At 35.6% G+C, this 12,323-nt stretch overlaps 1 protein-coding gene across 4 annotated transcripts in view; it reads left to right on the top strand.

Annotated features, from left to right (window-relative positions):
* The window catches only part of CCDC122 (coiled-coil domain containing 122), a 39,404-nt gene that overhangs the window by 15,837 nt on the left and 11,244 nt on the right, over positions 1-12,323 (top strand). For all 4 annotated transcript variants that reach the window (XM_066235541.1, XM_066235540.1, XM_066235543.1 and 1 more), the window contains 2 exons: positions 369-767; positions 1,540-1,656. In XM_066235541.1, the coding sequence (XP_066091638.1) occupies positions 369-767; positions 1,540-1,656 (516 nt within the window). The remainder of the gene's footprint in view (positions 1-368; positions 768-1,539; positions 1,657-12,323) is intronic.

Raw genomic sequence — 12,323 nt, 5'->3', positions numbered from 1 at the left:
AATCCAGGGATTTATTATTTTTATCACATTATCTTTCTTCAGTGTGTACTTCTGATATAAATATATTATAAAAATGATTGTAAAGTACTTTTTATATATAAAATGTTAAGACAAATGATAAAATTTTAATATTAAGAATTATATGAACATTGAAAAATAAGAAATATATAATCTGAGGCTCCCACTGAGATTATAACATAATTTTGTTGTGTTATTGAATGTTTCTTTCTATTATACATCAATTTTTCTATATCTGATAAATATTTTTTAATGTTATAAATTCCTACATGCACTATGGATCAAAAAATGACTTTCCTCTTATGTTGAATATCATGAATTAATAATAATAATGTTGAAATATTTTGCAGAATGAACTTCATGACCTGGAAAAACAAATAGCATCTGTTTCTGCAGAAAATGAAGAAACAGACAGGCTAATTTATCAGCAGGATGCTGTCGTAGAGAATAGCAGACTTCGCTGTGGAAACCTGGAAACACAAATCAAATCGTTACATACAGAGAATGTAAAGATTAAATTTGACATAGAAGCCGCCCAAGAAGATTTCGAAGAGCGCATGATAAGATACAATGAATACTGTACAAAAATAAAAGTGTATAAAGATAGTTTGGAGGAGGAAGAGAGCAAATGGCCATTTATGACTGAACTCTATGAAAAACAAGATACTGTTAAAAAACTAAAGATAACAAAAGAAGAACTTAAGCAAGATCTTCAGAATCCAGAAGGAAACCGGATGAAACAAGTACAGGTTTGAACTATCACTTATTTAAACTTCTTATATTCTTTTTTTATGTACATTTATTAAATGGTAAATTCATCATTAACTTAATACAATACCCATGGCTGTTCCAACTAGACTCAAAAATTATTTTCACAACTTTAGAAAACTTGGATAAGTATATGAGTTATGCAACAACTTTGCCAAATGTGCAAATGCATAAAGAAAACATACTCAGATCTCCTGTGGATTAATAAGAATACATAGTCAAACAAAATCATGATGAACAACTAATCCATTTGTTCCAGAAAGTGTGACTCACAAAAATGTGGAAACCCTAGCTTCTAAGCTAATGGATCCTGAACAATCCAAGTCAATTTAGAATGCTTAATGCTGTTCTGCAAACAGTATGAATTAATAATTGCAGCTTACATATCTCTCTATTTCTTTACTATTCTTTGAAAACAGTGGGAGAAGCATACTTAAAATCTCTTATTATGTCTTGCTAGAGACTTACAAGTGTCCTTTACCCTGTTGCTAGACAACTGCTACTCTACCACTATCCTTTATGTCTTATTTTCATTTGGATTTTAGTTCTAAATTTTTAAATCTAAGGTTTACTTGTTTGGTTGGTTGGATAATAGGTGTTTTTTTTATTTGTACCTGTGGAAATAATATTCAAATTCTATTTATCAAAATTAAATATTATGGCTAATTTTTATCATAGAAATACTGAAAATCTTGAATTTATTTTGATCATTCATTGTTTGACTTGTATACTTTAAATTTTATAAACATATAGGAGGACATTACAAAGCTAAAGGACAAAATTACAACTATAAAAGAATCTATCGTTGAAAAATCTTGTTTTCTTGAGGAGGAAAATTCGACACATGAAAAATTAAGAAAAGAAATAGAGGTAAGTCTTACTTACCTGGATTTCAATGTTCTATGAGATCTTTCTAAAATGTATACTCATACTTTCTACAGTTTACTCTCAATCTCCAAAACCAGCTAGAGAACAATAAGAATTATATAAAACTATAGATAATTAGAAATTACTCCCTCATTTGAAGATATTTTAATATGAATGTATTTGGATGAAACAAGTACCCACTCCTATTTAAATTTGGCCTAAAATTCTTTCAGGTCTCATTTCACAAACAACCTGGTAGCCAATTAATGGCTAGAAAACAGAGGATATTGAGTCAAAAAGGATGACTCCTCTTAGATAGACATCAGGACACCTCAAAACAGAATAAAAGGCAATAGAAGTCATTAGTATTACAAACTACTTTGATTTCATATTTGCAATTATAGAGCCCAATGAAAAAAAACTGATAGGAAAAATTAGAAGTGAGACTAATTTGGGGTACCACTAGAGGACTTCTAAGTCATCATTATTTAGAGGAATGGGAATGAAAATGAAAAAGAATATGTTGTTATGGAGAATAAATAATTTACACCCTTAAAACATTAAATTGAAAAATAAAGAGACATGTCTTTAACTTGCTTGTGAGTCATTTGATAAAATTAAAAAGCATATGAGGAATATAAAGATAAAAACCTTTGTGTTTATAAAACATTTGCTTTAAGGAACACCATGATTTTATCTTACATTTCACTAGTAATCTAAAAAATAGGTTTATTTTTGATCTTCTAGATATCAAGATTTATTATAAAACTAGAAAGAGTAAGACAGTATATAAGTGGAATAAAAATAGAAAAAATTATTAATGAAACAAAAAATAATAAATAACCCATATATATGGTACAAACAAAATAGGTTAGTCATATAAATGAAGAAAATTCAAGAAAATGTTGAAATAAAATTGGATTTATACCTCATAATATATTTCTTAGGAAGATTAAAAACAATATAGGAGACTGACCAGGTGGTGGCGCAGTGGATAGAACATTAGACTGAGATGCAGAGGCATGGTTGTTGGCTTGAGCCCAAAGGTCACTGGTTTGAGTAAGGCAGGGGTCCCCAAACTACAGCCCACGGGCCACATGTGGCCCCCTGAGGCCATCTATCCTGTCCCCACCGCACTTCCGGAAGGGGCACCTCTTTCATTGGTGGTCAGTGAGAGGAGCATAGTTCCCATTGAAATACTGGTCAGTTTGTTGATATAAATTTACTTGTTCTTTATTTTAAATATTGTATTTGTTCCCTTTTTTTTTTTTACTTTAAAATAAGATATGTGCAGTGTGCATAGGGATTTATTTATAGTTTTTTTTTTTTATAGTCCGGCCCTCCAACGGTCTGAGGGGCAGTGAACTGGCCCCCTGTGTAAAAAGTTTGGGGACCCCTGGAGTAAGGGGTCATTCACTCTGCTGTAGTCCCTGTTCAAGGCACATATGACAAAGCAATCAAAGAACAACTAAGGTGCTGCAATGAAGAATTGATGCTTCTCATCTCTCTCCCTTCCTGTCTGTCTGTCCTTCTCTGTCTCTCTCTCTTTCTCTGTGTCTCTATCTCTCTTGAGAAAAAATACCAAAACAATATAGGAGACAAGCTTCAACATTTGTGTCAGAGTTATTTTTTTTAAACACATACAAACTGCATAATTAAGTATTACTTTGTACTATAACTTAATTATTGAAATGCACCATAGCAATAGAGAAGACAGACTCATTTTAAGAGAAGGTATTTGTAATATATACAGATGACTAAGAGATAAGAAAATGTCAAGCAAGCCAGCAGGACATGGGGAAAATGGTTTAAAAAATTCTTTTAAATATGGATTTCCAAAAACCTGGAAAACATTAACATCTCATTAACAATAAGGGATTGATAATATGAGGTCCAGTATTTATTCCATCAGGTTATCAATATTACAATTGGTAAGATATGGAGCACTGAATTCTGACATACTATTGATATGAGTGTAAATTGGTAAGAGCATTTTTGAAAGAAATTTGAAATTACCTAATAATTTTTTATACAAATATACTTTATTGAGGTATAATTGTCATAAGAGTAAGATTACAAATTTTAAGGGCTTAGTTTGATTGATTCTAACTAATGCATACGTGTACCTATGTTATCATTATCTAAACCAAGTTATAAGACATTCCCATCATGACTAGAAAGTTCTTTGGTGCTCCTCCTCTCAGGCTATCATTCTTTTGATTTTTAAATAATAGCTTTATTGAAATATAGTTCACTTACAATATAATTCACCTATTTAAAGTGCATAATTTAATGTTTTTAGTATATTCACAGATATACTATCACCAGGTTCATTTTAGAAATGTTTACCACCTTAAAAAGAAATTTCATGCCCTTTAGCTGTGATTTCTCCATTTGTCTATATTATTTTCTCATATTTTTGCTCTACCACATTCTTTTCTTCTATCCTGAGGTTCCAAGATTCCTTCTAACATCAATTCCTTTGTCTTTAGAAAACTTTTAAATACATTCTTCTAGGATGGGTCTGCTGTTGACAAAGTTTTTTATGTTTTTTAGTTGTTGTTGTTTTAATCTGAGAACGTTGATTTCCTCTCCATTCCTGAAAGATGATTTTGCTGGATATGGAATGCTGGATTGAGAGTTCTTTCTACAGTTGGAAAATGTGTTGTCACTTCCTTCTGTCCTCCATGATTTTTTTAAATTTTTATTAATTTTAATGGGGTGACATCAATAAATCAGGGTACATATATTCAAAGAAAACATGTTCAGGTTATCTTGTCATTCAATTATGTTGCATACCCATCACCCAAAGTCAGATTGTCCTCCATCACCTTCTATCTAGTTTTCTTTGTGCCCCTCTCCCTCTCCCTCCCCCTCTCCCTCCCCCTCTCCCTCCTGCCCCCCGTAACCACCACACTCTTGTCCATGTCTCTTAGTCTCGTTTTTATGTCCCACCAATATGTGGAAACCTGCAGTTCTTGTTTTTTTCTGATTTACTTATTTCACTCCATATAATGTTATCAAGATCCCACCATTTTGTTGTAAGTGATCCGATGTCATCATTTCTTATGGCTGAATAGTATACCATGGTGTATATGTGCCACATCTTTATCCAGTCTTTTTTTTTTTTTTTTTTTTTTTACAGTGATTAAAGCCTTTAAGCAAACTCTTGGCCAATACAGCAAGAATCCATAAAAGAGTAGTGTCCTTAACAAGTTCACCAAGTCCAAGTTGGCCCCAACACCATGCCAAGACCCTGATAAATGCAACCCAACCCCAGTTCAGCCTGTTAGGAGCTGTCCCAAAGGAGGAGTCCAGGAAAAGTCCTCATGGCACTGGAATTGTTGTCACAATTCTATACTTTGCAGCTCACGTCCAAGTCCCAATGACCGCTGCTTCTAGCTGGTAATGATTCAGGTAGACTGGAAAAGCCATCTGCAGCATGTGTGGATATGGAGCTTCTGTTCTCCTCTGCCTGGAGAGATGAGACCAGGTTGCTTTTCCCTGGAGCTCTGCGACTGTGGCTTGGATAAGAGAACCTTGGGATACACTAAGCTGGGTGGCGAAGGTAGATTCATAATAGAAGTTGGCAAAAGGGGGAAAGAGAGCTCTAAGTTAGGAGTAGGTCCCAGCCTGAAATATGAGTGGGGCATTGAGGTAGGAGGAATAAAGAAAACACTATATATTAAACAAAGCAGCAGAAAATAGGACTATCAATACCCACAACAAAGATCTTCAAGGGAAGAATAAAAAACCTGACTATTCAGGCAAGACATAGTTAAGTGGCCCTTGTGCAAATGAGATCAGTTTACTGCTTCTTGGAAGAAATACCCTAGGCTCGTCCACAGTGTCGTAGATGGGACAGATGGCCCTGGGCACCATCAGCCTTCAGTGGCAAACCCCAGCATTCTGGGCAAGGTTAGGTCATAGGTGGCTGGAGCAGGGCTGGAAGAGCCTGAACCCTCCCTTAGAGGAGCGAGGGGGAAGGCTACCTTCCAGTGTCCCTGTTTCCTCACAGTAGAGGCATGTAAGTCTGGCAGGCTTTAGCTCAATGACCTTCCTTTCCACTATTGAAGCAGGACCCAGATGGCATCCTAGGAGACCCCTTTGGGGTGTTGGAGCCTTTAAGGGCGTGTCCTAAAAGCTGGTAGTTCCCCTGATCTCTATTGGGCTTTTTCTGCCTCTTGGTATCTTAAAAGCCATGCTCAGAAGATCTTGCTGAGGGGTTTGAGGATCCTCATCCACCTATATAAATCTTTTCCATATATCTGGGGCTATTTGGAAAAAGACAAAACAGTGTTATTAGCTGGATCAAATAAAGAAGGTAGTAGTTTTCAGGAGAAAAAGATCTGGCGTCTCCTGTTCATCAGCATTCAAAAGAAATTTAAAAATTTTTAAGTAAAAAGCATGGTATGGTAGACCCGTAGGAGTTTCAGGATATGACTCCCCCCTTTTAAATTTTTTTAAATTGACCTTAAAATATTTGCTGGGTACACTTTAATAATACCTTGACTTTAAAGATTGTAAGAAATACACATAATTCGAAAGGTTTGACAATATACAGTGAATGCTTTTGCTCCATATACAGGAGCATTGTCAGTTTAACCTGTTTAGGAAATCCAATAATAGACCAATGCATACAGACAATGGGCTATAACATGCATAGCAGCCTCTCCTGTTCTGACAGAGGTTACTATAAATCCAGAATATGTATCCACTGTAATGTGGACATAGGACTGTTTGCCAAATGAAGGTATATGAGTAATATCCATTTGCCAAAGTTGTCCTGGAAGGGGTCCTTGAGGGTTAACTCCAAATGAAGGGACAGATTGTAGTATAGGACCCCTTGGATAGGATTTCCCAATCTGCTGTGCTGCTTCCCGAGAAAGTTGAAACTGTTTACACAGGGCTGCAGCGTTCTGGTGATGAATAGTATGAGACTGAATTGCTCGATCTGTGATGGTTGCTCCAAATAATTTTCTTTTGGGTAGCTTGATCAACAAGGGCATTCCCTTGTGCTAAAGCTCCAGGGAGCATGGAGTGAGCTCGAGTATGTCCTATAAAACATGGAGCTCTATGTTGACATGCAAGTCTTTGAAGAAGGAGGAAGTACTGAAATAGTTCATCAGCATTTGTCCCTAAGACCACAGTCTTTATAGTGGAAACACCATAAGTAAATATTTGCTGTCTGTATATAGATTAAAGGGGGAATATGGCCAATGCTGAAAAGCCATGATAATGGCATATAACTCTAGTCTTTGAGCTGATTTTAAGTTGACAGTTTCAGTATAAAGTCCATTGATTTGCAAGAGCGATTTGCCATTTAGTGGAAGTTTCCCAGAGACATTGTTGTTGATCCTTTGAAAAAAGGAACAACAATAATTTTGAGGCTCAAAACCTAAAAGCTGTAAGGGTCGCCTATGCCCCTTGATAATCTAGGAGGCAACAAGATCAAAATATGGAAGTGTATTCCATGGGCTATTAGATGGTTCAATGTGCCCAAGCTGTAGCTGCTCTTGTACCAATTGAGCAGCTGCCCTAAGTTTCTCCTTAGAAAGGGGCCATTGGTCTACCCATACAGGATTATCTGATTTCCAAGTAATTGGGTCTGCACAATGCGTTATTGAGGTAGCAGAAGCTACCAAGGCCCCTATGCTAAATTTTGATATCCTAATCCACACCTTCTGGTATTGGGTGCCACTTCTATGGGGGTGAGAATTCCTCGCTGTTCTTTTCCTAGTCCCTTGGTGGGCAAAAATCCCTGATCAAGCATCTGAGTACTGACTAAACCATTAGGACTGACAAGCAACGCTCCCATATTTTTCAAAACATCTTTACCCCACAAATTAACTGGCCATCCAGGGAGCACATAAGGCTTAAAAAAATCCAGAATGACCTTCTTAATCTTCCCAATGTAGAAAACTAGAACTTTGTTGAGGGGATTTACTCTGCCCTATACCTTGTAATTCTGTGGCTGCTGCATGAGTGGGCCAGGAAGGAGGCCAATGTAGCTTAGCAATAACAGATACATCTGCTCCAGTATCTAAAAGTCCTTTAAATTTATGCTCATGTATTGTTAGTTCCATTTCAGGGCATTCCTGACCTATTTTTTTTTAATCCAATTGGCAAAATCAGAGGGGCCAAATCACCAATTTGCTTTGGGCCCCTTTTGCAGGATGTGGCCTGAGAAGCAGAATTAGCATCCTTATACTATTCTTCTAACTGCCTGAATTAGCCGTGAGACAAATTCTTTTTCTTTTTGATTAATTTTAATGGCGTGACATTGATAAAATTGTCTTCCGTCACCTTCTAACTGGTTTTCTTTGTGCCCTTCACCTCCCCCAACCCCCTCCCTCTCCTCCCCCCCACCCTGTAACCCCAACACTGTTGTACATGTCTCTGAGTCTCATTTTTATGTCCCACATATGTATGGAATCATATAGTTCTTAGTTTTTACTGGTTTACTTATTTTGCTCAGTATAATGTTATCAAGGTCCATCAATGTTGTTATAAAAGATCCAATGTCATCACTTTTTATGGCTGAGTAGTATTCCATACTATATAAATACCAAGCTTTTTAATCCATTTGTCCTCTGACGGACACTTGGGCTGTTTCTAGATCTTTGCTATTGTGAACAATGCTGCCATAAACATGGGGGTGCATTTCTTCTTTTCAAACAGTGCTATGGTGTTCTTGGGGTATATTCCTAACAGTGGTATAGCTGGGTCAAAAGGCAGTTCGATTTAATCTCCATACTGTTTTCCACAGTGGCTGCACCAGTCTGCATTCCCACCAGCAGTGCAGGAGGGTTCCCTTTTCTCCACATCCTTGTCAGCACTTATTCTGTGTTGTTTTATTGATAAGTGCCATTCTGACTGGTGTGAGGTGATACTCATTGTGGTTTTAATTTGCATTTCTCTAATGATTAGTGATGTTGAGCATTTTTTCATATGCCTATTGGCCATCTGTGTGTCCTCTTTGGAGAAGTGTCTATTCATTTCTTTTGCCCATTTTTGGATTGGATTGTTTGTCTTCCTGGTATTAAGTTTTACAAGTTCTTTATAAATTTTGGTTATTAACCCCTTATCAGATGCATTGTCAAATATATTCTCCCATTGTATAGTTTGTCTTTTTATTCTGTTCTTATTGTCTTTAGCTGTGCAGAAGCTTTTTAGTTTGATAAAGTCCCATTTGTTTATCCTGTCTTTTGTTTCACTTGCCTGTGGAGACAAATCAGCAAATATATTGCTGCAACAGATGTCAGAGAGCTTACTGCCTATGTTTTCTTCTAAGATGCTTATGGTTTTACGGCTTATGTTTAAGTCTTTTATCCATTTTGAGTTTATTTTTTTGAATGGTGTAAGTTGGTGGTCTAGTTTCATTTTTTTGCAGGTAGCTATCCAATTTTCCCAACACCAGTTGTTGAAGAGGCTGTCTTGACTCCAATGTATGCTCTTACCTCCTTTGTCAAATATCAGTTGTCCATAAAAGTGTGGGTTTATTTCTGGGTTCTCCGTTCTGTTCCATTGATCTATATGCCTGTTCTTATGCCAGTACCAGGGTGTTTTGAGTACAATGGCCTTATAATATAACTTGACATCCGGAAGTGTGATACCTCCTGCTTTATTCTTCCTTTTCAAGATTGCTGAGGCTATTCGTGTTCTCTTTTGGTTCCATATAAATTTTTGGAATATGTGTTCTATATCTTTGAAGTAAGTCATTGGTATTTTAATCGGTATTGCATTGAATTTATAAATTGCTTTGGGTAATATAGACATTTTAATGATGTTTATTCTTCCTAACCATGAGCACAGTATATGCCTCCACTTGTTTGTATCTTCCCTGATTTCTTTTATCAATGATTTATAATTTTCCGAGTACAAGTCTTTATTCTTCCTGGTTAAATTTATTCCTAGGTACTTTATTTTTTTGGTTGCAATGGTAAAGGGGATTGATTCCTTAATTTCTCTTTCTGACAGTTCATTGTTAGTGTATAAAAATGCCTCTGATTTCTGAGTATTGATTTTATATCCTGCCACCTTGCTGAATTTATTTATCAGGTCTAGTAGTTTTTTGACTGTGACATTAGGGTTTTCTATATACAATATCATATCATCTGCAAATAATGATAGTTTTACTTCTTGTTTTCCAATTTGGATGCCTTTTATTTCTTCTCCTTGTCTGATTGCTGTGGCTAGGACTTCCAGAACTATGCTGAATAAGAGTGGTGAAAGGGGGCACCCCTGTCTGGTTCCTGATCTTAAGGGGATTGCTTTTAATTTTTGCCCATTGAGTATGATATTCGCTGTGGGTTTGTCATAGATGCCTTTATCATATTGAGGTATGTTCCCTGTATTCCCACTTTGCTGAGAGTTTTGATCATAAATGGGTGCTGGATTTTATCAAATGCTTTTTCTACATCTATGGAAATTATCATGTGGTTTTTCTCCTTCCTTTTGTTTATGTGATGAATCACATTGATTGATTTGCAAATATTGTACCAGCCTTGCCTCCCAGGAATAAATCCCACTTGATCATGGGGTATGATTTTTTTCATATATTGTTGGATCCAGTTTGTTAATATTTTGTTGAGGATTTTTGCATCTAAATTCATCAGGGATATTGGCCTATAATTTTCTTTTTTTGTGTTGTCTTTGCCTAGTTTGGAATCAGAATTATGCTCGCCTCATAAAAGCTTGGAAGTCTTCCTTCCTCTTGAATTTTTTGAAATAGCTTGAGTTAGTTCTTCTTTGAATATTTGGTAGAATTCACTTGTGAATTCATCAGGCCCAGGACTTTTCCTTTTTGGGAGTTTTTTGATAACTGTTTCAATCTCATGTGTTGTAATTGGTCTGTTTAGGTTTTCTGATTCTTCCAGATTAATTTTTGGAAGATTATATGTTTCAAGGAATTTGTCCATTTCATCTAGGTTGTCTAGTTTTTTGGCATACAGTTCTTCATAGTATTTTCTTACAATATTTTGTATTTCTGTTGTGTCAGTTGTTATTTCTCCACTCTCGTTTCTAATTTTATTTATTTGAGTCCTCTCTCTTTTTTTCTTGGTGAGTCTGGTTAAAGGTTCATCGATCTTGTTTACCTTTTTCAAAGAACCAGCTCCTGGTTTCATTGATCCTCTGTATTGTTTCTTTAGCCTCTATGTCATTTATTTCTGCTCTGATCTTTATTATTTCCTTCCTTCTACTAGCTCTGAGCTTTACTTGCTGTTCTTTTTCTGGTTCTTTTAGATGTAGGGTCAAGTTGTTTATTTGAGCTTTTTTCTAGCTTCTTGAGGTATGCTTGTAATGCTATAAACTTCCCTCTCAGGACTGCTTTTGCTGTGTCCCATAAATTTTGAGTTGATGTATGCTCATTATCATTCGTTTCTAGGAATTTTTTAATTTCTTCTTTGATCTCACTGTTTACCCATTCATTATTTAATAACATGCTATTTAGTTTCCAAGTGTTTGAGTATTTTTCAGTTTTTCTGTTGTGGTTGATTTCTAGTTTAATGCCATTGTGATTGAAGAAAGTGCTCGATATGATTTCAATCTTCTTAAATTTGTTGAGACTGCTTTTGTGCCCTAACATGTGGTCTATTCTGGAGAATGTATCATGAGCACTTGAAAAGAATGTATATTCTGCTGTTTTAGGGTGAAAGGTTCTGAAGATATCTATTAAATCGAGTTGATCTAATATGTCCTTTAAGTCTGCTGTTTCTTTGTTAATTTTCTTTCTTGAGGATCTATCTAATGATGTTAATGGGGTATTGAAATCCCCTACTATTATAGTATTGCTGTTGATCTCACCCTTTAAGTCCATCAAAGTCTGCTTTATATATTTAGGTGCTCCTATATTAGGTGCATAGATATTTATAATGGTTATATCTTCCTGTTCAATTGCTCCCTTTATCATTATGTAGTGAACTTCTTTATCTCTAACTATAGTCTTTGTTTTAAAGTCCATTTTGTCTGATATAAGTATTGCTACCTCAGCTTTTTTTCATTTCCATTTGCATGAAATATTTTTTTCCATCCCTTTATCTTAAGCATGTGCATCTTTTGATTTAAGGTGTGTCTCTTGTAGACAGCATATGTATGCGTCGTGTTTTGTTATCCATGCAGCTACCCTATGTCTTTTGATCAGATCATTTAATCCATTTACCTTTAAGGTTATTATTGATATGTAATTTTTTATTGCCATTTTATTATTTAAAGCTGTATTCCTCTTTTGCTATATTCTTTTTCTCCTGTGATCTGTTTACAACTGGTCCCTTAGCATTTCTTGAAGCCTTGGTTTGGTTGTAGTGAATTCCTTGAGCTTTTTTTTGTCTGTATAGCTTTTCATTTCTCCTTCAATTTTAAATGATTGCCTTGCTGGATAAAGTAGTCTTGGTTGTAGGCTCTTGTTCTGTATTACTTTGAATATTTCTTGCCATTCCCTTCTGGCCTCCAGTGTTTCTGTTGAGAAGTCAGAAGTCATCCTTATGGGGGCTCCTTTGTAAGTGATAGTCTTTTTTTGTCTAGCAGCTTTTAATATTTTCTCTTTATCACCTAGCTTTGGTATTTCAATTATGATGTGTCTTGGTGTTGATTTCTTGGGGTTTATCTTTAATGGAGTTCTCTGTACTTCCTGAACATGTGAGATGTTTTCCTGCCTTAATTGTGGGAAG

Source organism: Saccopteryx bilineata, chromosome 6 (genome assembly GCF_036850765.1).
Source record: "Saccopteryx bilineata isolate mSacBil1 chromosome 6, mSacBil1_pri_phased_curated, whole genome shotgun sequence".
Lineage (NCBI taxonomy): Eukaryota > Metazoa > Chordata > Mammalia > Chiroptera > Emballonuridae > Saccopteryx > Saccopteryx bilineata.
The sequence above is the reverse complement of the archived record's forward strand: the minus strand, read 5'-3'. Positions and strand labels throughout refer to the sequence as shown.